Source organism: Anomalospiza imberbis, chromosome 25 (genome assembly GCF_031753505.1).
Source record: "Anomalospiza imberbis isolate Cuckoo-Finch-1a 21T00152 chromosome 25, ASM3175350v1, whole genome shotgun sequence".
Taxonomy (NCBI): domain Eukaryota; kingdom Metazoa; phylum Chordata; class Aves; order Passeriformes; family Viduidae; genus Anomalospiza; species Anomalospiza imberbis.
This window is the reverse complement of record NC_089705.1, coordinates 4860976-4888659: the sequence shown is the minus strand read 5'-3', so window position 1 is coordinate 4888659 and position 27684 is coordinate 4860976. Positions and strand designations below refer to the sequence as shown.

Genomic DNA, 27684 nt, shown 5'->3' with positions numbered 1-27684 from the left:
AATAAGTGGCACAAATTTAAGTGATGTCAATCACTGGGATCAAGCTCATGTTATCCACCTGAATTCTGCTTATTTTTTCATTAAAAATAAAATAAATAGCATAAATTTAAGTGATGTCATCTGCTGGGATCAACCCCAGGTTATCCACCTGAATTCTGCTTATTTTTTCATAAAAAAATAAAATAAGTGGCATAAATTTAAGTGATGTCAATCATTAGGATCAACCCCAGGTTATCCACCTGAATTGTTGCTTATTTTTTAATAAAAAATAAAATAAGTGGGACAAATTTAAGTGATGTCAATCACTGGGATCAACCCCAAGTTATCCACCTGAATTCTGCTTATTTTTCCGTAAAAAAATATAATAAGTAGCATAAATTTAAGGGATGTTATCCACCTGAATCCTGCTTATTTTTTCATAAAAAAATAAAATAAGTAGCATAAATTTAAGAGATATCAATCACTGGGATCAAGCTCATGTTATCCACCTGAATTTTGCTTATTTTTTCATTAAAAAATAAAATAAGTAGCATAAATTTAAGAGATGTTATCCACCTGAATTCTGCTTATTTTTCCATAAAAAAATAAAATAAGTGGCATAAATTTAAGAGATATCAATCACTGGGATCAAGCTCATGTTATCCACCTGAATTTTGCTTATTTTTTCATTAAAAAATAAAATAAGTAGCATAAATTTAAGAGATGTTATCCACCTGAATTCTGCTTATTTTTCCATAAAAAAATAAAATAAGTGGCATAAATTTAAGTGATGTCATCTGCTGGGATCAAGCTCATGTTATCCACCTGAATTTTGCTTATTTTTTTCATTAAAAAATAAAATAAGTAGCATAAATTTAAGAGATGTTATCCACCTGAATTCTGCTTATTTTTCCATAAAAAAATAAAATAAGTGGCATAAATTTAAGTGATGTCATCTGCTGGGATCAAGCTCATGTTATCCACCTGAATTTTGCTTATTTTTTTCATTAAAAAATAAAATAAGTAGCATAAATTTAAGAGATGTTATCCACCTGAATTCTGCTTATTTTTCCATAAAAAAATAAAATAAGTGGCATAAATTTAAGAGATATCAATCACTGGGATCAAGCTCATGTTATCCACCTGAATTTTGCTTATTTTTCCATAAAAAAATAAAATAAGTGGCATAAATTTAAGTGATGTCATCTGCTGGGATCAACCCCAGGTTATCCACCTGAATTATTGCTTCTTTTTCCATAAAAATGGAATTAGGTGGCACAAAAACCACTCTAAATCTTTGTGAGAGTGGAGAAAAACAAAGAGGGAACTTGAGAGGAGACAGCTAAGCACTAGGGAAAACAGGAAATAGCCAGAATTATTTTTGTATTTATTATACCCTTAAAGTGGTATTTATCACAAGAAAACAAAACTGCAAAATCAAACCCGAAATCCCAAATGTTTCTGCTTTCCCAGCTCAGTTTAATTACACAAGGCCAAGGGAATTTCGCTAAAAAAACGCTTTAAAAAGAATAACAATGAGAAGATTAATGAATTTCAAAGAACAATGGGTAAAATATCCAGGAAAGGGATCGTAAATCCTTTTCCAGGATGATAAATTCCAGGTAAAAACCCTGAATGTACCTTCACATCTTCATCCAGCTTCATGATCTTCTTAATCCGAGCCAAGGGCAGCTCCTGAACTCTGAAGTCTTTCTGCAGAGAGATTTGAGAGACTTTTTACTGACATTGAACTGAAAAGAAAGGTTCCAAAAATGTTAAAATAATCAGTGTTTTCTAGAATTGAACCGCCTAAAATCAGACTGATTCTCTTTCAGGTGTGGCAGCTCTTCCCGAAGGCTGGAAAGTCTCTTTTTTGTGTTTTATTATTGATTTATTTCTTCTGTCAGACATTTATATTCATGATTTCACTTCCAAGCTGAAGTTTTCCTAAAGAACAGAACATTTCTGATGTCACCCATTTATCCATCTATTTATATTTGAAAAAAACTAATTCAATTCTGTTTCCTGAGCCCCAGAAACCATTGGAATTTACAAGAAATCACAGGAGAAAATGAAGGTAAACAAGAACTGGATGAAATCCTGGCTTTATTTGCACTTCTCTGTCACCAAATCCCAATTTTGGTGATAAAAACCTATCAAGAATCTGGTTTAAAAGATCAGTTTTATGTTTTTAGGTGGATTTCTCCCTGTTTTCCAGGCAGGAATGGTGGTTTAGGAACCTGGATTATTCCTCTGAGACATCACTGAGGCCAAATTTGCACCCAGAAATTCCCTGGAGAGAATTCCTGGGCTCAGGAAACCACCAAAAGGTTTCTCCATTCCATGAAGACAAAAAGAGGAATTAAAATAAATAAATTAATTCAGTATATTCCTGCCAGGTACCTCTAAAAAATGGGAGAAAGGCTGAGGCTACCACATCAGGAATGCAGAATTCCTACTCACAAAAGACTGCTTAATAAAAAATAAAATTAATAATCTTCCTTTCTTAACAAAAATGTCATAGGAAAATAATGGGAAAGTCATTTCTCTGGGGAAAAAGCACAGTGGGATGTGTTAGGGAAACAAAAGAGAGGGGAAAATGCTGGAAATGCTGGGTTTTATTCAGAATTTCTCTTCTGTGCTTCTTTCTAGTGAAGAAAAATGTGGATGTTGTGCATGGCCCAGCCAGCAATTCAGCAGGGGCATTTAATGAAATTAATATTCAGCTCATTTATAAATTTTAATATATTTTATATATTTTATAATATATATAATTATATATATATATAAAAAATAATTATTATAATTATAAATATATATTTATAATAGATGTTTTATAAAGATGTAATATATATAAATATACAATAATTATAAGAAGATACAGTTTTATATATTATAATATATAAAAATATATAAATTAGATTTTACATATAAAAATATAAATATAAAATATATATGAATATATATTATATATATTATAATATATAAATATATATTATTATTATTATTATTATTATTATTATTATTATTATTATTATTATATCTATTTATAATAAATATAATAAATAAAAGCACATTGTGCTTTTTATTCTGCAGAGAAACCTGAGTGTGGTGTTCCTGCTGCAAGGCAGAATTCATTTCCTGTGGAGCTGTCCCATCCTGATGGAAAATGTGGAATTTTGAAGGATTTTGGGCAATAAAAGGGATGGCACCTGTCCTTAAACAGGGAGCACCACATAAACAAGGGAAGGGGTTGCAAGTACATGAAAAAATAACCCAAAAGGGTTTTTTTTGTTATTATTCTTGGGTTTTTTTACTCTTTTTTCCCTCATGTCTTTCCTTTTTAAAGGACCTCGTGAACTTTGAGCATCACAGAAAACTGATGGGAAAATTTTTAATCTGCATCACTAAAGACTTGAATTCAACTTTTATGGACTCTGAGGAGAGCTCAAAATAATAAAATAATAATAATTAACATAAAGTAATAAAATACTGAAATAATAAATAAAATATCAAAATATAATGATAATATAATATACAATAATATAAAATATAACAATATTAAAATAATATTAAATTTAATATTAAATTAATATTAAATAAGAAACTATAATATAAATATAGTATAATATAAAATAACATAATATAATTAATATAATTAATATGATATGATATAATATGATATAATATGATATAATATGATATGATATAAATAATATAATATAATATAATATAATATAATATAATATAATATAATATAATATAATATAATATAATATAATATAATATAATATAATATATAAAACCATAATAATATAATAATAAAAATAATAAAAATATTAAAATATTTAAATTTAGAAGAAAAAAAAAATCAAATTAAATCTTTTTTAATCCTTCAAGGCAGCCAGGCCACATCCCATAAATCAGAAGGAGCAGCGTGGTGGGGAAGGGGAGCAGGACTGGCCCCAAACCAGCAGGAAAAGCCTCAGACACCAATTCCTCATCTTTTCTTTTCTCCAAATTCAGCCTCCCTTTCTCCAGAGGCTCAGCTCAGCCTAGCACTGCTTCTCATTTTTATATTTTTATATATTTTTATATATTTAAATATATTTATATATATATCCTGCTTCTCCAGAATTCTGCTGTATCCTTCCCCCTTTCTTTAAACACATTTTATTCTTGTTTTTATCCTGAATTTTAGCTACCAAAAAAAAAAAAAAGAACCCACAAAACCAGGCAGAAATAGCCCCAAAAATCAGGGGATCAACACAGCTTTTACACCCATAATCTATGGAAGCAATTTTATTAATAAACAGAATAAATTTCAGGATTTGATGATTCCAGTGCTGGGATCTTTTCCTGTTATCCCTGTTCCTCCTCTGCCCTCAGCTCCCAAAAATCAGGAACCAACACAGGAGCAATTTTATTAATAAACAGAATAAATTTCAGGATTTGATGATTCCAGTGCTGGGATCTTTTCCTGTTCTCTCTTTTCCTTTCCTTCCCTCACAAAAATCAGGAACCAACACAGGAGCAATTTCAATAATAAACAGAATAAATTTCAGGATTTGATGATTCCAGTGCTGGAATCTTTTCCTGTTCTCTCTTTTCCTTTTCTTCCCTCAGTTCCCAAAAATCAGGGACCAACACAGGAGCAATTTTAATAATGAATAGAGTAAATTTCAGGATTTGATGATTGCAGTGCTGGGATCTTTTCCTGTTATCCCTTTTCCTCCCCTGCCCTCAGTTCCCTAAATCAGGGACCAACACAGGAGCAATTTCAATAATAAACAGAATAAATTTCAGGATTTGATGATTCCAGTGCTGGGATCTTTTCCTGTTCTCTCTTTTCCTCCCCTGCCCTCAGTTCCCTAAATCAGGGACCAACACAGGAGCAATTTTATTAATAAACAGAATAAATTTCAGGATTTGATGATTCCAGTGCTGGGATCTTTTCCTGTTCTCTCTTTTCCTTTCCTTCCCTCACAAAAATCAGGAACCAACACAGGAGCAATTTCAATAATAAACAGAATAAATTTCAGGATTTGATGATTCCAGTGCTGGAATCTTTTCCTGTTCTCTCTTTTCCTTTTCTTCCCTCAGTTCCCAAAAATCAGGGACCAACACAGGAGCAATTTTAATAATGAATAGAGTAAATTTCAGGATTTGATGATTGCAGTGCTGGGATCTTTTCCTGTTATCCCTTTTCCTCCCCTGCCCTCAGTTCCCTAAATCAGGGACCAACACAGGAGCAATTTCAATAATAAACAGAATAAATTTCAGGATTTGATGATTCCAGTGCTGGGATCTTTTCCTGTTCTCTCTTTTCCTTCCCTGCCCTCAGTTCCCTAAATCAGGGACCAACACAGGAGCAATTTCAATAATAAACAGAATAAATTTCAGGAAATTTCAATAAATTGATGATCCCACAGTGCTGGGATCTTTTCCTGTTCTCTCTTTTCCTCCCCTGCCCTCAGTTCCCAAAAATCAGGGACCAACACAGGAGCAATTTCAATAATAAACAGAATAATTTTCAGTAAACTTCAATAAATTGATGATCTCACAGTGCTGGGATCTTTTCCTGTTCTCTCTTTTCCTTTTCTTCCCTCAGTTCCCAAAAATCAGGGACCAACACAGGAGCAATTTTAATAATGAATAGAGTAAATTTCAGGATTTGATGATTGCAGTGCTGGGATCTTTTCCTGTTATCCCTTTTCCTCCCCTGCCCTCAGTTCCCTAAATCAGGGACCAACACAGGAGCAATTTCAATAATAAACAGAATAAATTTCAGGATTTGATGATTCCAGTGCTGGAATCTTTTCCTGTTCTCTCTTTTCCTCCCCTGCCCTCAGTTCCCTAAATCAGGGACCAACACAGGAGCAATTTCAATAATAAACAGAATAAATTTCAGGAAATTTCAATAAATTGATGATCCCACAGTGCTGGGATCTTTTCCTGTTCTCTCTTTCCCTTCCCTGCCCTCCGCTCCATTTCCAGTGACTCCTGAGCTTGCAAAGCAATAAATAGATCCCAGGGACAGTTCAAAATTAAGCTGCCCATATTTGATAAGCTGGAGAATAAACCCCTTTCATGTGGAGATGAAACTCCAGCTCACAAGAATTCTCTGTGCTGAAAGAGGAGAGTAATTAATTCTGGTTATGCATACAAATTTCTACATCTGTTTCTTTAATCAAATATCTGCACAAAAAGAAATAAAAAAGGAAAAAAAAAATCAGCTTATCCTGGGCCTGGTGGATTGGGATTTTTTTTTTACTTTGAAGAGCCAGGCTTGGACCTGAAGTTTTTTTGTTTTCAGCTGCATTAAATTCACCAGGAGAGTGATTTTTGGATCATAGGAAGCCATCAATCTCCCTTCAAAAATGATTTTTATTACGTGCTCTTGTTCCCACACCTCTTGTGGGGATGGAAAAACACTGATGTTGCTTAGTCCAGTTGTTATTCTCAGCCTAGATGGGATTTTTAAATCAAATGTCTTGAATTTAATAACACACCTGATAAGACACTTGGCATTTGAGTGATTTCAACATTTCAGGGCAGGAGCCTACACTCAAATTCATTCACAAAATTGGAATTAACAGGGAATTTAGGGAGGAGGGAAAAGTCTAAGCTGTATTTTGCCAGTAAAATCTTGCTGTGGACACGGGCTCCCTCGCAGGTTTAGAATTCAGACTATGAACAGCAGCACAAAGGGAGGTTTACCCTCAAAGCCCCCAATCTCTGGTACCTAAAACAGCCTCTGGCAGCTCCGTTTTCACCTGGAGCTGTTTTAGAATCCCACCTCCTTTCCCTCCCAAGAGGAATTCCCCAGGATGCAGCCATGGCCATCCCTGAGCCTGATAAATGAACTTTTAAATCCCCTTTGTGCTGTTGTTTTAGCCCAGAAGGAGCTGCAGGTTTGGCTCTTCCACCTCAGAGAGGGAACATTTCCCTGGAACGTTCCAGGCCAGGCTGGATGAGGCTTGGAGCTTCATATTTCTCTAAACCTAAATATTTGAATTGGGATAGTAAATTCCCAAGGAAGACTCGGAATGGGTTCTATTTTAATTCCACATTTCCCAAGGAATTGAATTTCACAATACCTAAGGAAGACTTGGAATGGTTCTATTTTAATTCCCAATTCCTGTGCCCAAGGCACAGAGATAATCCTGAAGATCTTTTCCCATGATTTTAAGACTCTACTACAATTCCATCTCCATTTTTTTGGAGATTCCTGGCTGAGGGATTATTCCTCACTTCCTAAACCACCTTATCCCATAGAAACACCCAATTTCCCAGATCCCAGAGCAGGAAGCTGAAATTTTCCCCATTTTTTTCTGGGAATATCCCAATTCCTGAGGATGTTCACGTTTCTATTTTAATTCCCAACTCCTGTGCCCAAGGCACAGAGATAATCCTGAAGATCTTTTCCAATGATTTTAAGACTCTGCTACAATTCCATCTCCATTTTTTTGGAGATTCCTGGCTGAGGGATTATTCCTCACTTCCTAAACCACCTTATCCCATAGAAACACCCAATTTCCCAGATCCCAGAGCAGGAAGCTGAAATTTTCCCCATTTTTTTCTGGGAATATCCCAATTCCTGAGGATGTTCATGGTTCTATTTTAATTCTCAATTCCTGTGCCCAAGGCACAGAGATAATCCTGAAGATCTTTTCCCATGATTTTAAGACTCTACTACAATTCCATCTCCATTTTTTTGGAGATTCCTGGCTGAGGGATTATTCCACACTTCCTAAACCACCTTTTCCCATAGAAACACCCAATTTCCCAGATCCCAGAGCAGGAAGCTGAACTGACAGGAATTTTTCCCTGTTTTTTTTGGTGGTTTTGGTTTTTTTTTTCTGGGAATATCCCAGCCCCTGGGGATGTTCATGTTTCTATTTTAATTCCCAACTCCTGTGCCCAAGGGACATGGATAATCCTGAAGATCTTTTCCAAGCTAAACCATTCCATGATTTTATGACTCTGCTACAATTCCATCTCCATTTTTTTGGAGATTCCTGGCTGAGGGATTATTCCTCACTTCCTAAACCACCTTATCCCATAGAAACACCCAATTTCTCAGATCCCAGAGCAGGAAGCTGAGCTTTGGGAGGAATTTTTCCCAGTTTTTCCTGGGAATATCCCAGCCCCTGGGGATGCTCACCACGGTGAGGTTGCGGATCTCCTCCATCACCCGTGGCCAGAAGCTCTGGAGGCTCTGCTGGGCATCGCTGTTCCCTGCCGTGCCAAAGCCACCGTCCGTGGACATCCTGGCACCTGGGAGAGGAAAAAGACACAGGAATGAGCAAGGATGGAAAAAAAAAAAAAAACCATGAAATAAACAGAAATGAGCAAGGGGGGAGAAAAACAACAGGGGAAAAAAACAGAAAAACCAGGAAAAAAACAGGAAAAACCCCAGGAAAAAAGAACCCCAAGAAAAATAAATGGGGAAAGAAAAAAATGGGGAAAGACAAACAGGGAAAAAAAAGGGGGAAAAGGGAGGGAAAGGGGAAAAAACAGGGGGAAAAGGGGGGAAAGAGGATGAAAAAGGGGGGAAAAGAGAGAAAAGCGGGGGAAAGGGGGGTAAAGGGAGGAAAAAGGGGGGAAAAAACAGGGGGGGGGGACAGGAAAAAAAAACCAGAAAAAAAAACCCAGGAAAAAAAAACAAGGAAAAAAAAAAAACAGGAAAAAAATAGGGAAATAAACAGGAAAAAAAAAAAAAACAAACAGGAAAACAGACCCCAGGATTTCAGGTAATTTATAATATAAAATCCTACTAATGGATAAAAAAAAATTCCTATTTTTAAGTTAAACATAGAAGTGATTTCAGAACAATGGGAGAATTCCTGCTTTCCGCGCCTGTTTAGGATCATTTTATGACAAACTGAGTATAAGTAGAAATAGGAAAACCTACAAAATATAAACCCCAAAATAAAAGTGAGACTGCTCAGAACACTACAGGAATTTCTCCCAGTTAAAATATGGATACAGAAATGGTTGGGAGGTGCTGGAGAATTGGGAGGAAAGGGAAAAATCCCAAAAGGCGACACAAAGCTCCAGAGAGAGAAACCTCACTCGAGACCCATTCCTGGGCAATGAGAATTCCTTCTCCTTCTTCAAAACTCATCCCAGGATTAAAAATCTTACTTGGGGTGAGATGAGCTCAGCACAGCCAGAGGAACTCCTGGATTTCACACCCGTGTCTAAACCTGGTTGGGTTTTTCATCTGGGAATTTTTATAGGGGAATTTTCCAACTTCACTCTGCGCCATCCATCCATGGATCCCTCCATTAATCCATCCATCCTTGGATCTGTCCATCTCTCCATGGATTCATCCATTCCTTCATCCATCCATGGATCTGTCCATCTCTCCATGGATTGATCAATCCATCCATCCATTCTTGGATCTGTCCATCTCTCCATGGATTGATCAATCCATCCATCCATCCATCCTTGGATCTGTCCATCTCTCCATGGACTGATTGATCCTTCCATCCATCCATGCATGGATTCCTCCATGGATTCATCCATTCCTTCATCCATCCATGGATCTGTCCATCTCTCCATGGATCGATCGATCAGTTGATCCATCCATGGATTCATCCCTTCCTTCATCCATCCATGGATCTGTCCCATCTCTCCATGGATTGATTGATCCTTCCATCCATCCATGCATGGATTCCTCCATGGATTCATCCATCCTTGGATCTGTCCATCTCTCCATGGATTGATCAATCCATCCATCCATGCATGGATTCCTCCATGGTTCATCCCTTCCTTCATCCATCCTTGGATCTGTCCATCTCTCCATGGATTGATCCATCCATCCATCCATGCATGGATTCCTCCATGGTTCATCCATTCCTTCATCCATCCATGGATCTGTCCATCTCTCCATGGATTGATAAATCAGTCGATCCATCCATGGATTCATCCCTTCCTTCATCCATCCATCCTTGGATCTGTCCATCTCTCCACGGATCCATCCTTCCTTCCATCCAAGTGAGGTGGGAATGGGAATAATGTCCCCATCCAGTGAGGGCTGTGTGACAATTTTTGCTGTTTTTTAAATCTCATTTCATTTTAAATGTGATGGACGAAGGTCCATCCATTCATCCATGGATCCATCCTTCCTTCCTTCCATCCCTGGATCCATCGATCTGTCCATGGATCCATCCATCCTTCTTTCCATCCATCCCTCCACAGATCCACCCATCCATCCATCCATCCATCCATCCACCCACCCACCCATCCCCTCCTTTCCTGGATTTCCTTCCTCAGGATCCCTGAGTTCACCCAACAAAGGCTCCCAAGGGGTTTAAGAGGAAAGTGGCTGCTCCAACCCCAGATTCTGCTGGAAAACAGGGACAAGATCCCAGGGAATGGCTGGAGATGTTCCAGGGGTGATTTAGGTTGCATTTAGGAAAAGGTTCTGGGGTTTTTGGTGCTCGGGGACATTCCCAAGGCTGCCAGAGCTCCAGGAAGGTTTGGACACCACTCCCAGGGATGCCCAAGGTGGGATTGTTCAGGGCTTGGACTGGATGATCCTTGAGGATCCTTCCAAGATATTCCAGGTGTGCTGGGATGAAATCCAGGCTGGGGGAATTCCACTGAGGAGATCCATGGACACAGCTCTGAGGGAAACACCAGCAAGGAAACAAAAAAACCTTCCCAAAAAACCAATCCCTGGCAGCAAGGAACGAGGGAAAAGCTTTCCCAGAGAACCTGTGGCTGCCCTGGATCCCTGGAAATGTCCAAGGCCAAGCTTGGAGCATCCTGGGACAGGGGAAGGTGGAATCCCCTTTAACCCAAACCATCCTGGGATTCTGTACCAAAGAGAAAAACCAGGATTCACCTCCAACCCATCCACCTGGGCTATCTCCAGGCAGGAAAACATTTTATTTTTCCAAACTGAGGGGAAAAAGAAAAGCCAGGAAAAGCTGAGGCCTCGCTGGAGGTGATTCCAGAGCAGATCCCAGGAATATCCCAACAGCTGGCGGAGCTTTTCTGCTCACCAGAGCACGACACCTCTGGCAAACATCAAAATTCCCAAATCCTGCAGCAGCTGACAAAACCTGGGAAGGTTTCGCTTCGTGGGAGAGCAAAGGAAGCGTGAAAACGCCTCTGGATGGGTTTTTGGGAGTTATTTTTTGCACAAATGCTGTTTTCTGCTCTTTTTTGGGTGCCCTGGGAAGGGGGAAGCAGCCAAACGGAGCTGTCTCCCCTTGGAAAATTCGCCACTTCAGCTCCTGGAAAACACAACCTACGGGAAAAATCACAAATAAACCCAAAAGCTCTGAGCCTGCAATTCCACCCTGAGCAGAATCCAGAGTTTTTCCCTGGAAAAACACCAGATCCATGGCACAGCCACATTCCAAGTGAGGTGGGAATGGGAATAATGTCCCCATCCAGTGAGGGCTGTGTGACAATTTTTGCTGGTTTTTAAATCTCATTTCATTTTAAATGTAATTTTATACTTTTGCCAAGATCCTCCTTGTGTAAGAAGCCGAGCAAAGAGGGTGGGGAGCACCTCCAAAGGAAATTTATCCAAATATTCCAAGGGATTTGCAAAGAGGGAATGCCAGAGGGAAGGAATGAGCCCGGAAGGAGGAGGAACTCAGCAGCATCCTGGTGGCATCACAAATTCCAGCTCCTTTCCATACAAAATTCCCACAATTATGGGGAAAATCCCATTTTTCCATGGAAAAAGCAGCACATTCCCCACAATTCCTTCCCAAAATCCCATCTGTCCCTGTGCTCTGGCACTGGGAATCCACTCCCCCTCATGCTGTCCCTCCATTCCTTATCCCAAATCCCTCTCCAGTTTCCAAAGTTGTGCCAATAAAAAAGAAGCAGGAAAAGTTTAATAATTAAATAAATGCAATAAATTAAGAATAAAATAATAATTATTAAAGCTAATCAAGCACCGAACTTACAGCACCATCATCATTCCATTTTAATTATTAAAATATAAAAAAAAATCCCAACATTAAGGACAGGCAACAAATTAAAAACCAATTAAAACCAACCAGAATAATTAAGACTTTTTACTGATTTATTTCTCCGAAAATATTCTATATAATGATGTCATAAAACCCGACAGAACAGTGGGAAAAGGGGATGGTCACAAACTCAGGAGAGACCGAAATTCTGCTTAAAAAAAACATATAAACCCTCCACGTTTTAACAATTTTAATCCAAATTTTAAGAGGTTGAAAGGTTATTTCAAGAATTAAATGCAACCAGTGAGGACATCAGGCTCAAAAGTTTGTGTTGATCTTGGAAAAATCAACACCTGAGCACTCCAGGTGCCTGCCTGCAGGGCTTTTTTCAAGGAATATTCAGGATTTTTCCACCTTCAAACTCCGTAAATTCTCCACCACGTCCCCTCTGCTCCCAGCCTCACCAAAGTGGGCAGGAGGGATCTGGATCCCAACTTCCAAGGAAATTTGGGACAAAAAAAAATGATTTTAATCAATGTTTTTAATCTGTATATTTATATAAATTCATTTATTTCTGTATCTACTGATAAATAGCTCTTTAATCCTATTACAGTCAATATTCCCATTGCTGTCTTCATTCAATTTTATAAATTGAATCATGTAAAAACTAAAATTAATTCTTTTTATAGAAGTTTTTCCCTTCTCCTGCTTAAACCAAACCCAACCTGAAGTGCTCCAAGGCAGCCAGGATGGTTTTAATTCCTCTTTTTTTTCTTATTTTCTTTTATTTTTATTGAAAGAAAAATGCTTTGGTGTTATAAAGATGCAAATCTCCCACCTTCGTGGCATAAAAAGGGACAATTCCTGCTCTGATTGGAGCAGGAAGTGAAATAAAGAGAAAATACCAGAAAATCCCTTCAGCTTTTGGGAATAACTCGCCAAAAAAATCTCCTTTTTTAACTCCCAGGATGCTTTGGAGATATACTGAAGTTTGTTCTTGCTGTGATTTTCAACCCTCTGAAATAAAAAGTAAATTATTCTTGATCATAACTAAAGAGTTTAATGAATAAAAAGCTTAAAAAAATTAAATATTTCACGATTTTAGGTGCAAAACTCACCAAATTTAATTCATTTACAAGACAATAAGCCCTGAAATGAAGATAACCACCTCATGAGGCAACTTGATTAAAATGCAGATGTCATCCTCATTATAGAAATCCAAGATCTTAGCCTGATTAAATGAAACAAAATCCAAATTTCGTGGCTGAAAGGGCACCCAAAGCCCTGACACATTCACTGAGGTGGCTCAAGCTGGGGACAGCAACGTCCCCTCCCCAAAAATGTCCCCAAGACTTTCCTTGGTGCATAAAATACGGGTGGAAAATTAAATTTAAAAGAAAAAAAAATTTAAAAAAAAAAAAAAAAAAAAAATTGTTGTCCAAGCTTGAAGTTCCAGGTTAAAATTTCAGGAGAAATTAAAAATTCAAATGTACAGGAGAAGCAAACTGCTGGAAAATCAAGGTAGAAAAATCAAATTTAGAGAGAATAAAACAAAAAAAAAATCAAACTTATATAGAGAATAAAGCTAACAAACCCAAATTCATAGAGAATAAACTAAAAAATCCAACTTATAGGGGATAAAACTAAAAAATCAAATTCATATAGAGAATAAAGCTAAAAAAATCTAACTTATAGGGGATAAAATTTAAAAATGAAACTCATATAAAATAAAACAAAAAAAAATTTAATTATTAATTTGATAATAGAGAATTAAAAAACCCAAATTCATAGAGAATAAACTAAAAAATCCAATTTATAGGGGATAAAACTAAAAAATCAAATTCATAGGGAATAAAACTAAAAAAATCTAACTCATACAGAGAATAAAACTAAAATAAAATAAATCAACCTTCTAGAAAACAACAACAACAAAAAAATTCCTGGAGCAGAAGGGACACCCAAATTCACTCCATAAAACGGGACCTTCCTATCCTCCAAAGCTGGAAAAAATCCAAAAGAACTGGAATAATAATAAATATTAATTTTTTATTTGTTAATAAATCCATTTTCCAGCTTTCTTGCTGCGCTTGACCTAGAAAGATCAAGCACAACTGATTTTTCTCCAGCCTCCTACAAGCTGAAGGCACCAAAATATTCCAAATTTTGGATGGAATCAAGATTTCTGCAGGGTTTTTATCCTACTTTTTTATTCTTCACGCTGTCCTCGCGTCCTGCCAACGCTTAAAAGCTGGATAAATCCTAATTTTTAGGGAAATAAATTATCCTAGGGAAATTATTGCAGGGAAAAAGAAATGATTATTAGGGAAATAAATGGAAATATCTTCTTTTTGCTTCGAGATGCTGACAATGACCTTCATGCTCACAGGAAATTCTCCAATCCTGGCCCACAGGCGGCTCCAGAAGTTCCTCCAAATTCCTGAATTATTAAAAGCTGATTTTTTTGGGGGCATTTCTCCTCTTATTCCCTTCTTCACTGAAAATGTGACAACGCCAAGGAGTCGAACAAGGCGCTGGGAGCGTTAATTTGGAATCAAAAGAGCCCAAATCACACTTGGAACCAAGCTCAAGCCCAAGAAAAGCCTGACAGGAGGCAAAGCTCAGCTTCAAGGGCTAAACCCGCGTCCTAAAACCCTCCCGAGAAGTTTTCCAAGCGAAATATCCTGAATTTCCCGCAGCAGCGCTTCGAGCCTCAACAATCAGGCGGCAGAGAAGGGGGCAAAGGGGATTTTTCACCCAGCGAGGGAAAGGAGGAGCAGGAACATCCACGATGAGCTCGCCAAACCCGAGTTTAATTCTAATCTCCCCGTGTCCTTGGTGCCCTCGGCCACCGCCAGCGGCTCCGTTTTTTCCTCCTCTTTTCTTTTTTTTTTTTTTTTTTTCTTTTTTTTTTTTTTTCGGTCCAAAGTGCCGCAAACAAACTTTGTCCTTCAGAGTGGCGGCTCGCAGCGCTGGGATTTCAAGGTCACTCGTGCAGGCCCCGCTCCAAGTTGGGCTGAGGCGGCGGCGGCGGCGGAGCGCGCCCGGCCCGGGGCTCGGGGAGACCCCCGGGACCCCTCAGCCCCCGCCGGGCCCCGCTCCCCCCGCGACAAAAACCGCAACAAAGGGCTGCCAGCACCCGCCGGGGGTTCGGGGGTGTCGCGGCTCCGCTGTCGCCCCCCGGCCCCGCGGGGCCGTGGCGCCCAGGCCAAGGGCACCGGGGAGCCCCCGCCGCGCTCGGGGCACCCCCGCGGCTTTGTGCCCCCCACGCCATCGCTGCCCTCACGCCGGTACCGCCGCTGGGGGTGGCTCGGCGGGGAGCCCCGGGGGTTTAACCCCGAACCCCGCACCGGGCACCTCACGCCGCGTCCCCGTCGTCGTCCCCCCGTCCCCCCCCCCGCCTCCCGCACCGGGACGCGCGAGCATCCCCCGCCGCCGCGGCCTGTCCCCGGCGCTCGGGCCGCCCTCCCCCGCCGCCACCGCAGCGGCAGCGCCCCGGACTCACCGCCGGCCGTGCCCGCGGCCGGGGGTTCCCCGCCATGGCTTTGTCTTTGAGTGACCCCGGGAGCCGCGGGGCCCCCCCCGGGCCGGGCCGTGCCCGCGGCCCCTTTAACGGCGGCGGCCCCGCGCGCCCCGCTGCGCGCGCCCGGCCCGCCCCGCGCCCGCGCCCATTGGCTGAGCGCCCCGCCGTCCAGCTCTCCCATTGGCTGCGCGCCCCGCGGCCCCGCGCTCCCATTGGTCGGCGCCGCGGCGCAGCCTCGCCGGCCGCTTCCTGCTTTAAAGTTACCTTGAGCGGCGGCCGCAGGGGTCAGGCAAGCCCCGCCCCTCAGCCCCGCCCCGATTGGCCGCCTCGCCTCCTATTCAAACGCCTGAGGAGGCTGGCGGCGGCGGCCGCTGATTGGCCCGCGCGCCTGTCAATCACGGCGGTTCCCGCCACACCTTCCCGGCGGGGCGCGGGGCCGCACGTGCGCGGGGCGCGGCGGGAGCGCGCGCGCTCGGAGCCCGGAATCGCAGGAATTTTGGGAACTCTCCGGAGATCACCCAGCCCAACCCCCCCACCACACAGCGAGGCAGGGCCACCCGGAGCCGGTGACACAGGGACAGCTCCAGGTGCGGCTGGGATGTCCCCGGAGGGAGGAAGCTCTTGCGCAGGGGGAGGAGGAGCTCGCTGTGGTTTCACCTATGGCCGCTGCTCCTCGTCCTGTCCCTGAGCAGGGCCCGGCACCATCCTCTGACACCCTCGGGGCACGCCTCATGGACTGATGGGATTCTCTCCCAGCCTTCCCTTCTCCAGATGCAGCTCCCAGGTTTTCCTCATGAGGATCCCTGAGAGCTCCGGTTTGGACAAAACGGGTGCTTTTCAGGAATAATTAATTCCAGCCGGGCCACGGCCAACCCACCTCCCGCTGTCTCCTCATCAGGTCCTCCACACCCAAATCCTCTCTGGACCCTCTCCAGCAGCTCCTTGTCCTGAGTTTTCCAGAACTGGATCCCCCAATCCGAGGTTGGTGCTTCCAGTGGGAACAGGGACGTTCCCTGGGATCCCCTGGGAACAGGGATCAGGATCCCACAGCGCTCCCATGAGCTGCACTGCCCCACAAACATTCCACAGGATGAGGGAAAAGAAAAATAAAAGAGAGAGGCAAATTTCCAAGTCCTTGGAACAAAACCCCGAGGCCTGGGCAGGATGAAGAATTCCCAAAATTCCCGTCTGGAAGCGCAGGTGGAGCGTTCACTTCCAAGACCAAGAATTTCCCTTGGCTTTTAACCACACACAGCCTCACTCTGCCCCTTGGATGGGATCCTCCAGTCCCCAAATCCTCTCCGTGGCCTCTCTGGACCCTCTCCAGCAGCTCCTTGTCCTGAGTTTTCCAGAACTGGATCCCCCAGTCCGAGGTTGGTGCTTCCAGTGGGAACAGGGACGTTCCCTGGGATCCCCTAGGAACAGGGATCAGGATCCCACAGCGCTCCCGTGAGCTGCACCGCCCCACAAACATTCCACAGGATGAGGGAAAAGAAAAATAAAAGAGAGAGGCAAATTTCCAAGTCCTTGGAACAAACCCCGAGGCCTGGGCAGGATGAAGAATTCCCAAAATTCCCGTCTGGAAGCGCAGGTGGAGCGTTCACCTCCCAAACCAAGAATTTCCCTTGGCTTTTAACCACACACAGCCTCACTGTGCCCCCTGGATGGGATGGGATCCTCCAGTCCCCAAATCCTCTCCGTGGCCTCTCTGGACCCTCTCCAGCAGCTCCTTGTCCTGAGTTTTCCAGAACTGGATCCCCCAATCCGAGGTTGGTGCTTCCAGTGGGAACAGGGACGTTCCCTGGGATCCCCTAGGAACAGGGATCAGGATCCCACAGCGCTCCCGTGAGCTGCACCGCCCCACAAACATTCCACAGGATGAGGGAAAAGAAAAATAAAAGAGAGAGGCAAATTTCCAAGTCCTTGGAACAAACCCCGAGGCCTGGGCAGGATGAAGAATTCCCAAAATTCCCGTCTGGAAGCGCAGGTGGAGCGTTCACTTCCAAGACCAAGAATTTCCCTTGGCTTTTAACCACACACAGCCTCACTCTGCCCCCTGGATGGGATGGGATCCTCCAGTCCCCAAATCCTCTCCGTGGCCTCTCTGGACCCTCTCCAGCAGCTCCTTGTCCTGAGTTTTCCAGAACTGGATCCCCCAGTCCGAGGTTGGTGCTTCCAGTGGGAACAGGGACGTTCCTTGGGATCCCCTAGGAACAGGGATCAGGATCCCACAGCGCTCCCGTGAGCTGCACCGCCCCACAAACATTCCACAGGATGAGGGAAAAGAAAAATAAAAGAGAGAGGCAAATTTCCAAGTCCTTGGAACAAACCCCCCAAGGCCTGGGCAGGATGAAGAATTCCCAAAATTCCCGGCTGGAAGCGCAGGTGGAGTGTTCACCTCCCAAACCAAGAATTTCCCTTGGCTTTTAACCACACACAGCCTCACTCTGCCCCTTGGATGGGATGGGATCCTCCAGACCCCAAATCCTCTCCGTGGCCTCTCTGGACCCTCTCCAGCAGCTCCTTGTCCTGAGTTTTCCAGAACTGGATCCCCCAATCCGAGGTTGGTGCTTCCAGTGGGAACAGGGACGTTCCCTGGGATCCCCTAGGAACAGGGATCAGGATCCCACAGCGCTCCCGTGAGCTGCACTGCCCCACAAACATTCCACAGGATGAGGGAAAAGAAAAATAAAAGAGAGAGGCAAATTTCCAAGTCCTTGGAACAAACCCCCGAGGCCTGGGCAGGATGAAGAATTCCCAAAATTCCCGTCTGGAAGCGCAGGTGGAGCGTTCACCTCCCAGACCAAGAATTTCCCTTGGCTTTTAACCACACACAGCCTCACTGTGCCCCCTCCAGCAGCACTCTGGGAGCCCCTGGATGGGTTGGGAATTTGGGAATGTTGTGGGTAAAGAATGGGAATGGTCCACAATAACAAAGTTGTGGAGAGCAGGGGATATTTTGACCTCTAGACGCACAAATCCCAGTTTTATCAACAACACCACGATGGATTTTGAGCTGTAATTCCAAGCTATAATTTCCTGCTGACAGGATTATCCAGGGGGAAAAATATTGGGAAGCACAGCCAAGCCCTGCAGATTAATCACTCTGAATCTGATAACGAGGAGAGATTAATTTAAAAATAGATCTTCCTGATGATTTGAGGGAATAGAATTGGTTAAAACATGGCCTTAAAAAAATAAATAAATACACTCTGTTCTCTTCCTGTGGCATTCCTCAGATAAAAACCAGGGCCTGGAAGCTGTGGAACTCTGACTATTGGAATTATGTGAGGTACTTTGGGTGGTATGAAAAACAAACCCAGCACCTTTCCTGCAGAACAGAGGAATGCCTGGCTGGAATTCTGGAATTCTGACTGCCCAAACACATCCCAAAGGACCTAGAGCTGCTCTGCCCTGCTTGGGAATGACCCACAGGAACAGCTGGTGCTCACAGAGTGTTTAATAATTCCTGGTGGCAATAAAAATGGGTTAATTTTGGGAAGTTCTATAATAAAGTGTTTATTTGTGGAGGGAGAAAAACCCCAAATTGGTTTTGGGAAGTTCTACAGTAAAGGGTTTATTTATGATAGAAAAAAAAAAAACACAGGAAAAAAAAAACCAGCGAGGAGAAAAAAAAAATCAGTAAAAGGGTAAATTTATTTATGGGGGGGGGAAACCCAAATTAATTTTGGGAGCCCTAGAGTAACAGGTTTATTTGTGTGGGGAAGAGACCCCAAATTAATTTTGGGAACCCTACAGTGAAAGGTTTATTTATGGGAAAAAAAAACAGTAAAGGGTTTATTTATGGGGGGAAAACCCCCCAAATTAATTTTGGGAGGTCCTACAGTAATGGGTTTATTTGTGCAGGGATAAAAACCTCAAATTAAATTTGGGAAATTCTACAGTACAGGGTTTATTTGTGGGGGATAAAAATCCCCAAATTGATTTTGGGAAGTCCTACAGCAACAGGTTTACTTGTAGGGGGGTAAAAACCCCAAATTGATTTTGGGAGGTCCTATAGTAAAGGGTTTATTTGTGGGGGGGTAAACCCCAAATTAATTTTGGGATGCCCTGCAGTAACGGGTTTATTTGTGGAAAAAAACCCACTAAATGAATTTGTGAAGCCCTAAAGGGTTTATTTCAATCATTGCAGCTGTTGTTGCTCTGAAATCACAGAGGGTTTGGATTAATTTTGGGAAGGAATCCTCTCTTGGGATGCTGGGGAGAGGCTGGGATGGAATTCCCAGAGAAGCTGGGGCTGCCCCTGGATCCCTGGAAGTGTCCAAGGCCAGGCTGGAGCAGCCTGGGACACTGGAAGGTGTCTCTGCCATGGAATGGGGTGGGACTGGATGGGATTTAAGGTCCCTCCCAACTCAAACCATTCCATGATTCCATGAATTACGGAGCTACTGGGAAAACCCGGGGAGAAGGAACGTTCTGAACCCCGTAGCTGTCCCCCTGCCTCTCTGGGGCACTTCTAGGAATCCACCACTGCCCCTGATCCCCGTGGGGCAGGAAAATGTGCCTGGACAAACAGGATTTATCTTGATCAAGCACAAACTAACGAGGCACAGACCAGCCAGGCAGGAAAAATGCCTGGCTCAAGGTCACCAGAGAACTGTTGGGATCACACCTATTCCTGCCTGGAATGAGCACCCAGGGATCCTGCTGGATCCCACAATATCCTGAGCTGGATCCCACAATATCCTGAGCTGGAAGGATCCTCAAGAATCATCCAGTCCAAGCCCTGAACAATCCCACCCTAGGCATCCCTAGGAGTGTTGTCCAAACATTCCTGGAGTTCTAGAGCCTTGAGAATGTCCTCAAGCACCAAAAAACCCCAGAACCTTTCCCTAAATCCAACCTAAATCCCCTCTGGAACACCTCCAGCCATTCCCTGCGATCCTGTCCCTGGTTATGCCACAGCCAGGTGTGACATTTTTGTCACCACGATGCCCAGGTGAGCTGGGGCTGTCACAGAGCACGAGGACAAACAGACCCAGCAGGAACAGCCCAGCCCAAAAGCAGGATCTCATTTCAGGAAAAAAAAAAAAAACCTCAGGAAAGGCCTGGGATGCTGCCAAGGAAATTTGGTGGTTTGGTTTGCAGGGCTGGAGGAAAAGGTAACAAGCTCATGGGCTTTGAATTGTCCATGCTCAGACAAGCAATGGAGACAGGGAAGATTTACTCCCAAATCCATGGAAAAGATTCCACTCACCAAGAGAAACGGCTCAGAAGTGATTTGGAAAGTCATGTTCCTGAAGCAGCCAGGGCTATTGTTCCTTCCTCTGTGGCAACCTGGAATCTGCCAGAGCTCCAGGGTCTGGAGGTGGCCCTGGGACACAGCTCAGCCACACCAAAGCTGCCCTGACACCCCTCAAACACGAGGAACCCACCTGAAGGAAATCCCACCCAGCCCAAAAGAATTCCCGGCCACACCCACACTGCTGGCATTCCTGGGATTTACCTGGGGGCATTTATTTTATTCCCCCAGCTTGAGGAAAAAGCAGGATTTCGGGAGAACAAAGGTGTTCTCACAGCTCTTGCTGCTTTTTGAGCACAGATCAAACAACGCCCAAGGAATCAGCAGAAACCCTTGACTGCCTTGTCACAGTCCTGCCCCTCTTCCTGCCCAATGCTGTGGCAGAGCCTGAAGAAGCTTCTCAAGGCTTGGATGGCAAAAATCCCAAAGATTGGTAAGATAGAATCATGGAAACATGGAATGACAGAATGTTAAGGGTTGGAAGAGAGCTTAAAAATCACCGTGTGCCACCCCCTGCCATGGGCACGGACACCTTCCACTGTCCCAGGCTGCGCCAAGCCCCATCCAGCCTGGTCTTGGATACTTCCAAGGATCCAGGGGCAGCCTCAGCTTCTCTGGCAAATCCATTCCAGCCCCTCACCACTCTCACAGCCAAGAATTTCCTCCTAAAATCGGACCTACACCTAAACACCCGAGCTCCTCTCTACCCCCTGCCACTCTCAGCCAGGTCAGGATCACAACCTGCCTTGGAATCGCAGAACCAGGAACGGTTTGTGTGAAAGAGACCTTAAAGCTCATCCCATTCCACCCCTTCCACTACACCACGTTGCTCAAGGCCTTATCCAACTTGGCTTTGGACCCTTCCATGGATGAGGCACCACAGCGCATCCCCGGTGGCGGCGCGGCAGATCCTACCCGGGAAAACACCGGGAGGCCTCCGCGCTCCGCTTTGCCCGCCGGCCGTGAGGCAGCGCGTTGCCCCGGGCTCCGCCAGCCCCGAATCCCGGCTCTCAGGCCGGGGGTCCCGGGCTCCGCCGGCCCCGAATCCCGGCCCTCAGGCCGGGGGTCCCGGGCTCCGCCGGCCCCGAATCCCGGCCCTCAGGCCGGGGGTCCCGGGCTCCGCCGGCCCCGAATCCCGGCCCTCAGGCCGGGGGTCCCGGGCTCCGCCGGCCCCGAATCCCGGCCCTCAGGCCGGGGGTCCCGGGCTCCGCCGGCCCCGAATCCCGGCCCTCAGGCCGGGGGTCCCGGGCTCCGCCGGCCCCGAATCCCGGCCCTCAGGCCGGGGGTCCCGGGCTCCGCCGGCCCCGAATCCCGGCCCTCAGGCCGGGGGTCCCGGGCTCCGCCGGCCCCGAATCCCGGCCCTCAGGCCGGGGGTCCCGGGCTCCGCCGGCCCCGAATCCCGGCCCTCAGGCCGGGGGTCCCGGGCTCCGCCGGCCCCGAATCCCGGCCCTCAGGCCGGGGGTCCCGGGCTCCGCCGGCCCCGAATCCCGGCCCTCAGGCCGGGGGTCCCGGGCTCCGCCGGCCCCGAATCCCGGCCCTCAGGCCGGGGGTCCCGGGCTCCGCCGGCCCCGAATCCCGGCCCTCAGGCCGGGGGTCCCGGGCTCCGCCGGCCCCGAATCCCGGCCCTCAGGCCGGGGGTCCCGGGCTCCGCCGGCCCCGAATCCCGGCCCTCAGGCCGGGGGTCCCGGGCTCCGCCGGCCCCGAATCCCGGCCCTCAGGCCGGGGGTCCCGGGCTCCGCCGGCCCCGGCCCCGCCGCCCCCCCCGCCCCGCGCCCGCGCGGGACAACGGTCCGCTCGCTGTCCTCTCCCCGGTCCGCGCCCCGCCAGCCAATCAGCGCCCGCCCCCCCGTGCCCGCCTCCCCCGCGCCGGCCAATCGCCGCGCGCGCCGCGGCGCAGCCAATCGCAGCTCAGCCGTTGCTGAGGGGGGGCCGCAGCGACCCCCTCGGGCCGCCCCCGCCCCGCGCCCCCTCACGGGCCGCCGCCGCCTCCCCCCCGCCGCGCTCCCCGCGTACTCACCGGGGCGGCCGGCGCCGCGACCTCCGCCTGCTCCGCCCGCTGCCCGCGCTGCCTCCGGCGCGGCCGGCGGGAGGCGGGGGGGAAAAGGGGGGCGGCCGGAGCGGAGTGAGCGCCGAGCGGCCGAGAAACAAGATGGCGGCGGGGCCGTGAGGCGGCGGGGCGGAGGCTCCGCCTTTTTTTGTGCCCCCCCCCCCCCCCGCTCACTTCCCCTCCCCGCGCTGGGCCGCGGCGGCGCGCGCGGGCGCGTGACCCGGCGGCGATCTCGCGAGATTTGCGGGGGAGGCGGGAGTGGGCGGGAGGACCGTGAGGGACGGGGAGAGACCGGGAAAGACCGGGAGGGACCGGGAGAGACCGGGAGGGTCCGGGAGGGACAGGGCCAGACCGGGAGGGACAGGGCCAGACCGGGAGGGACCGTGAGGGACGGGGACAGACCGAGAGGGTCCGGGAGGGACCGTGAGGGACGGGGACAGACCGGGAGGGAGCGGGAGGGACCGGGAGAGACCGGGAGAGACCGTGAGGGACAGGGACAGACCGGGAGGGAGCGGGAGGGACCGTGAGGGACCGGGAGAGACCGGGAGGGACAGGGACAGACCGGGAGGGAGCGGGAGGGACGGGGACATACCGGGAGGGACGGGGACAGACCGGGAGGGACCGTGAGGGACGGGGACATACCGGGAGGGACGGGGACAGACCGGGAGGGGTCTTGAGGGACGGGGACAAACCGGGAGGAACGAGGACAAACCGTGAGGGACAGGGACAAACCGTGAGGGACCGTGAGGAACGGGGACAAACCTGAGGGACGGGGACAAACCTGAGGGATCGTGAGGGACGGGGACAAACCCGGAGGGACAGGGACAAACCTGAAGGACTGTGAGGGACCGGGACAAACTGCGAGGGGCCGTGAGGGACGGGGACAAACCGGGAGGGACCGGGACAAACCGGGAGGGACCGGGACAAACCATGAGGGACAGGGACAAACCATGAGGGACAGGGACAAACCGTGAGGAACGGGGACAAACCGGGAGGGACCGGGACAAACCATGAGGGACAGGGACAAACCGTGAGGAACGGGGACAAACCGGGAGGGACCGGGACAAACCGGGAGGGACCGGGACAAACCGTGAGGCATTTCAGGGGCGACCGTGCCTTGACGAGCGGCCAAACTCTGGCTCTGTCAGATGTGCCCTGTCCTAAACCCCCTCGTGTCCAGCTTTAGGCCTCGTGTGGGGAGCCTGCCAGTGTTTTTCCTGCTTTATTAAACAAAAAAAGCAGGAATGCTGCGATGTTTTCCAAGCTTGTTTGCATCTCTGTCAAGTATCCTTGTAATAAATTGTGTGGTAAAAGAAACTTGTTAGAGATGTTGGATAAAAAATGCTTTAGGTATATGAGTTGCAGTGGACTTTTTTTCACACCAGGATTTGGCATTTTCTGGGAATTTTTTTTATAGGAGTTTGTTTGAAGTGGAATTTAAACACATCCAGTGTTCCTGAGTTGACTCACTCCCAGAGTCCCATTATGTAGCTTAAATGTATCTGCCCACAAAAGAAGAAAAAGAACTATTTTACATATCTGGGAGACCACAGAGTTCTGATTGTTCACTCTGTGGGAGAAAAATATTCCTGAAATCGACTTAAATAGATAAAGAAATTAAAGATCCTTTTTCTCTCCGAGTGGGGACTCGAGGCAGCTGATAATGAGAAATAAAAAAACAAACCCAAAAGCAGCCCCAAAGGGAGGGGAAGCAAAGGTTGCCTTGACATTCCCCTCAAATCCATCAATTCTGGAACAAGATCCGATGGGAGTTATGAGGAAATTTAGTGCGGGGAATTATATTTCCATGGGAGGTGGAATTTTACTCCTTTTAAACTTTTCCTTGAAGCCACAGAGAGCTGGAGCAGCAGCAGGAGCTGCTGCCTCATTCCCAGCCCCTCATCTGGGAATTGCCATCTCCTTTCTTGCAGGGATCCCATCCCAAAGATCTTCCAGGATCCCTTTCCCCTGGGAGTGTTTCATCCTGTGGATCCTCACAATTCCATGGAGGAGCCCAAGGAATTGATTCCCAGCCATGTTATTATCCACAGTAGGAGTTTCAGGATTTCATGGATTCATGAAGTCAATTAATAGCTCAGTGAAGTAGTTTCCTATTGGATTTTTTTGCATTTCCAACAGAATTTTTTTGCCTTTCTGCACACCCATTTAACAGCAAGTCCACTCCACCAGGATATCCCTGGCAGTGCAGTCCCAGGGATCATCCAGGGACATCCCAGTGAATCCTGCCCGAGCTGCTCCCTCAGCACAGCAAGATTTTCTCCTGCCATCCTGGAGCTGCTTCAAGCCAAAGTCTGTGCCCTGCTCCTGCCAGCTCTCCCAATTCCCAGATTTCCTGGCTCCGGGACACACTGAGAGGTGATTCATGCTGCCTCAGGATTTCTCCCATGAAAAAATTCCCTTTTCCTTAGGAGTGACTCCATCTTTTTGCCTCCTCATTGTCCTTTCTGGTGGCCCAATTTGCAGCCTGGCCAAGTTTCTTTTTTTAATAGCGTTTTTAATATCGTTGTTCAGGTTATAAAAATAAATCCCTTGAAATATTGTTCGGGATGAGAAAGGAAAGTCGGATCCCACGGGGCTGCTGCACTTCCAGTCACCCTTTCCAAAACTGATGGCTCTGCCCTGCTAGAGGACAAAATCCCATTCCCTGCAAGCACAGGGATTTGGGATTTGTGGGTTTTGTGTTAAAAAATGGAGGAAATGGGACAAATTTCTGTGTCCTCTGTGGGCTGGGAGCTCGGCTGCCCTGGCGGCCCCGTGCTGGCACTGGAGTGGGAAACGTCTTGCAGCGAAATTCCTGCAGTTTTATTGGAAGTCTTGAGGCTGAGGGCACTTGCAAAGCAGCCAAGAGCAATAAAAGTCGGGATCATGGAGCGGTTTGGGTTGGAAGGACATTCAGGATCATCCAACTCCACCTCCTGCCACGGGCAGGGACCCTTCCCACTATCCCAGCTTGCTCCAGCCTGGAATTGAACCCTTCCCAGGATGGCGCAGCCACAGCTTCCCTGGAATTCCATTCCCCACCCTCACGGCTGCTCCAGCTTGGAGGTTTGGGTTCTTTTTGTTTTTCTTTTTTTTTTTAATTCCCGAATTTCTGAGCCATTTCCTTCTGTTTCAGCACCGACGCCGACGGTTCATCCCCACAATTCCCTGAAAAACGCCTCATTTATTAATGAATTACCCAGCACTGCTGCTGCTGCCAGGCCCAGCTGTCGGAGCAACCAGCTTGGATCCAGCCCCTTCCCAGGGATTTTTGGACAATCCCCCCTTGCTCCTCCTCCTCCTCCTCTTGCCGCGGATCCTTTTGTGCGGCTCCGTTTCCTCCCCACCTGCTCCCTTTCCCAGCAGCAATGGATCCATTGTCTGGAGCTGCTCGGCTTTTCCCACAGGGATTGCAGCTCCACAGAGCTCCCTGTCAGCCTGCCCGGAACGCGGAGGAGCCAAGGAAAACAAGAAACGGGGGGGAAAAAAAGGAAAGGAGAAAGTGATTTTGCAGCACTTTGGTGGCACTTTGATGAGTTTGAACTCATCCAGCGCCTTCCACCTGCTCATCCCATCCCTCCCACGCTTCCCACTGCACCCCACACCTGGATTTGGGAGCCCTGGATTCGTTCGGCACCAAGGAAAATCAGCTCAGAGCAGCAGGGACCAGGCTGGCCCTTCCCAGCTCAGTCCCTGCCATCCCCCGGGATTCCCATTCTAGCAGGACTCTGGATTTATCCCATACAAGCTGTTGCTTTGGGGCAATAATCCACAAGCACGGGAAAACCTGGAAATCATTTTTTTCTGCACATGGACACGCTGCTTTATGGATCTGCAGGGAAAAGGGGCCCTTTAGGGCCAGATTTTGGGGCCTGACCCTTTGTGTTATATTCCCAGCTGGAAGTACCACCTCCCACCTGGTGCCTATCCCTAGCTGGGATGATCCATATAATATTTAAGGATATTTGGGAATATATCAGTGCCTGGACACTGAATTTTTTAACCCTTCTGCTTTGAAATTGAACCTCTGGGAAAATAATTTGATCTATGTGTGTTGCCAAAGGATTCCTCGGGCACCCAAAATTCCTGAGGGATGATCCAGGGTCAACTCTGGGCTTTTGGGTCCCCTTTTGTGCTCAGGTTTGAACTTGTGTCCTGGGAAACGTTACCTTTTCTGATCCAGAATGGAATTCCCGAAGGAATTCTGATCTCCCTCATTCTCCCAGCCCTCATTTCCTAAGGAAGAGCTGACAGGAATCAGGAAAACCCCCCAAAAATTTAGGATCAGCGCTGGGAGCTGAGGTGCTCAGCCTGGTGCTGACTGGGAAGCCTCATTCCCAGTGAATTCCCACCTTGCTGGCAGTGAAGAGAGGATTTCCCAGGAAAGCACCTCCTGCCCAGTTCAACCCCCTGGCTGTCCCAGTATCCAACTGGTGAGCACTGGTGACCCGATTGCTCCTGCCAGGAGACCTCCCAGCGTCTCCACACGGCTCCTGCTCCTGCCAGAAGTGGGACACAGCCTCCAGCAGGGAGCAGGGAAGGAGCTGACCCAGCTCCAGCAGCTCATCCCACTGGGCACTTCCAGAGGGGCCAGGGCTCATCCCACAGCCAGGGCAGGGACTGGCACCTTCCCAGGGCACGGTTATTCCCCACTGGGATTCCCAATCCTGCCATAAACCAGCCCCTTTCCATAACCCTTCTCCAGGTGCAGCTCCAGGACCTCCAGAGCAGCCTCAGAGCCTCCAGGACAGTCCCAGGATCCTTTTGGGAAGCCTCAGTCCTCTGCAAAGCTCCAGAACCCTCCTGGGAAGTCCCAAAATCTTCTGGGGATCCCCAGGATGCCCCAGAACCCTCCTGGGAAGGCTCAGTCTTCTGGAAAGCTCCAGGAAACTCTTGGGAATCCCCAGCACCCTCCTGGGAAGCCCCAGGA

At 47.0% G+C, this 27684-nt stretch overlaps 1 protein-coding gene across 4 annotated transcripts in view; it reads right to left on the bottom strand.

Annotated features, from left to right (window-relative positions):
* The window catches only part of NFYC (nuclear transcription factor Y subunit gamma), a 35361-nt gene extending 12430 nt beyond the window's left edge, over positions 1 to 22931 (bottom strand). For 2 of the 4 annotated variants that reach the window (XM_068172772.1, XM_068172773.1), the window contains exons 1-3: positions 15427 to 15582; positions 8147 to 8259; positions 1621 to 1692 (exon numbers count right to left, since the gene is read on the bottom strand). In XM_068172772.1, the coding sequence (XP_068028873.1) occupies positions 1621 to 1692; positions 8147 to 8251 (177 nt within the window). In that variant the 5' untranslated portion in view covers positions 8252 to 8259; positions 15427 to 15582. Of the gene's footprint in view, positions 1 to 1620; positions 1693 to 8146; positions 8260 to 10997; positions 11148 to 15426; positions 15583 to 22724 lie in introns of those variants that run through there. The other 2 variants (XM_068172775.1, XM_068172776.1) reach the window with 2 other exon arrangements.
* Between the last annotated feature and the right edge of the window lie 4753 nt (positions 22932 to 27684).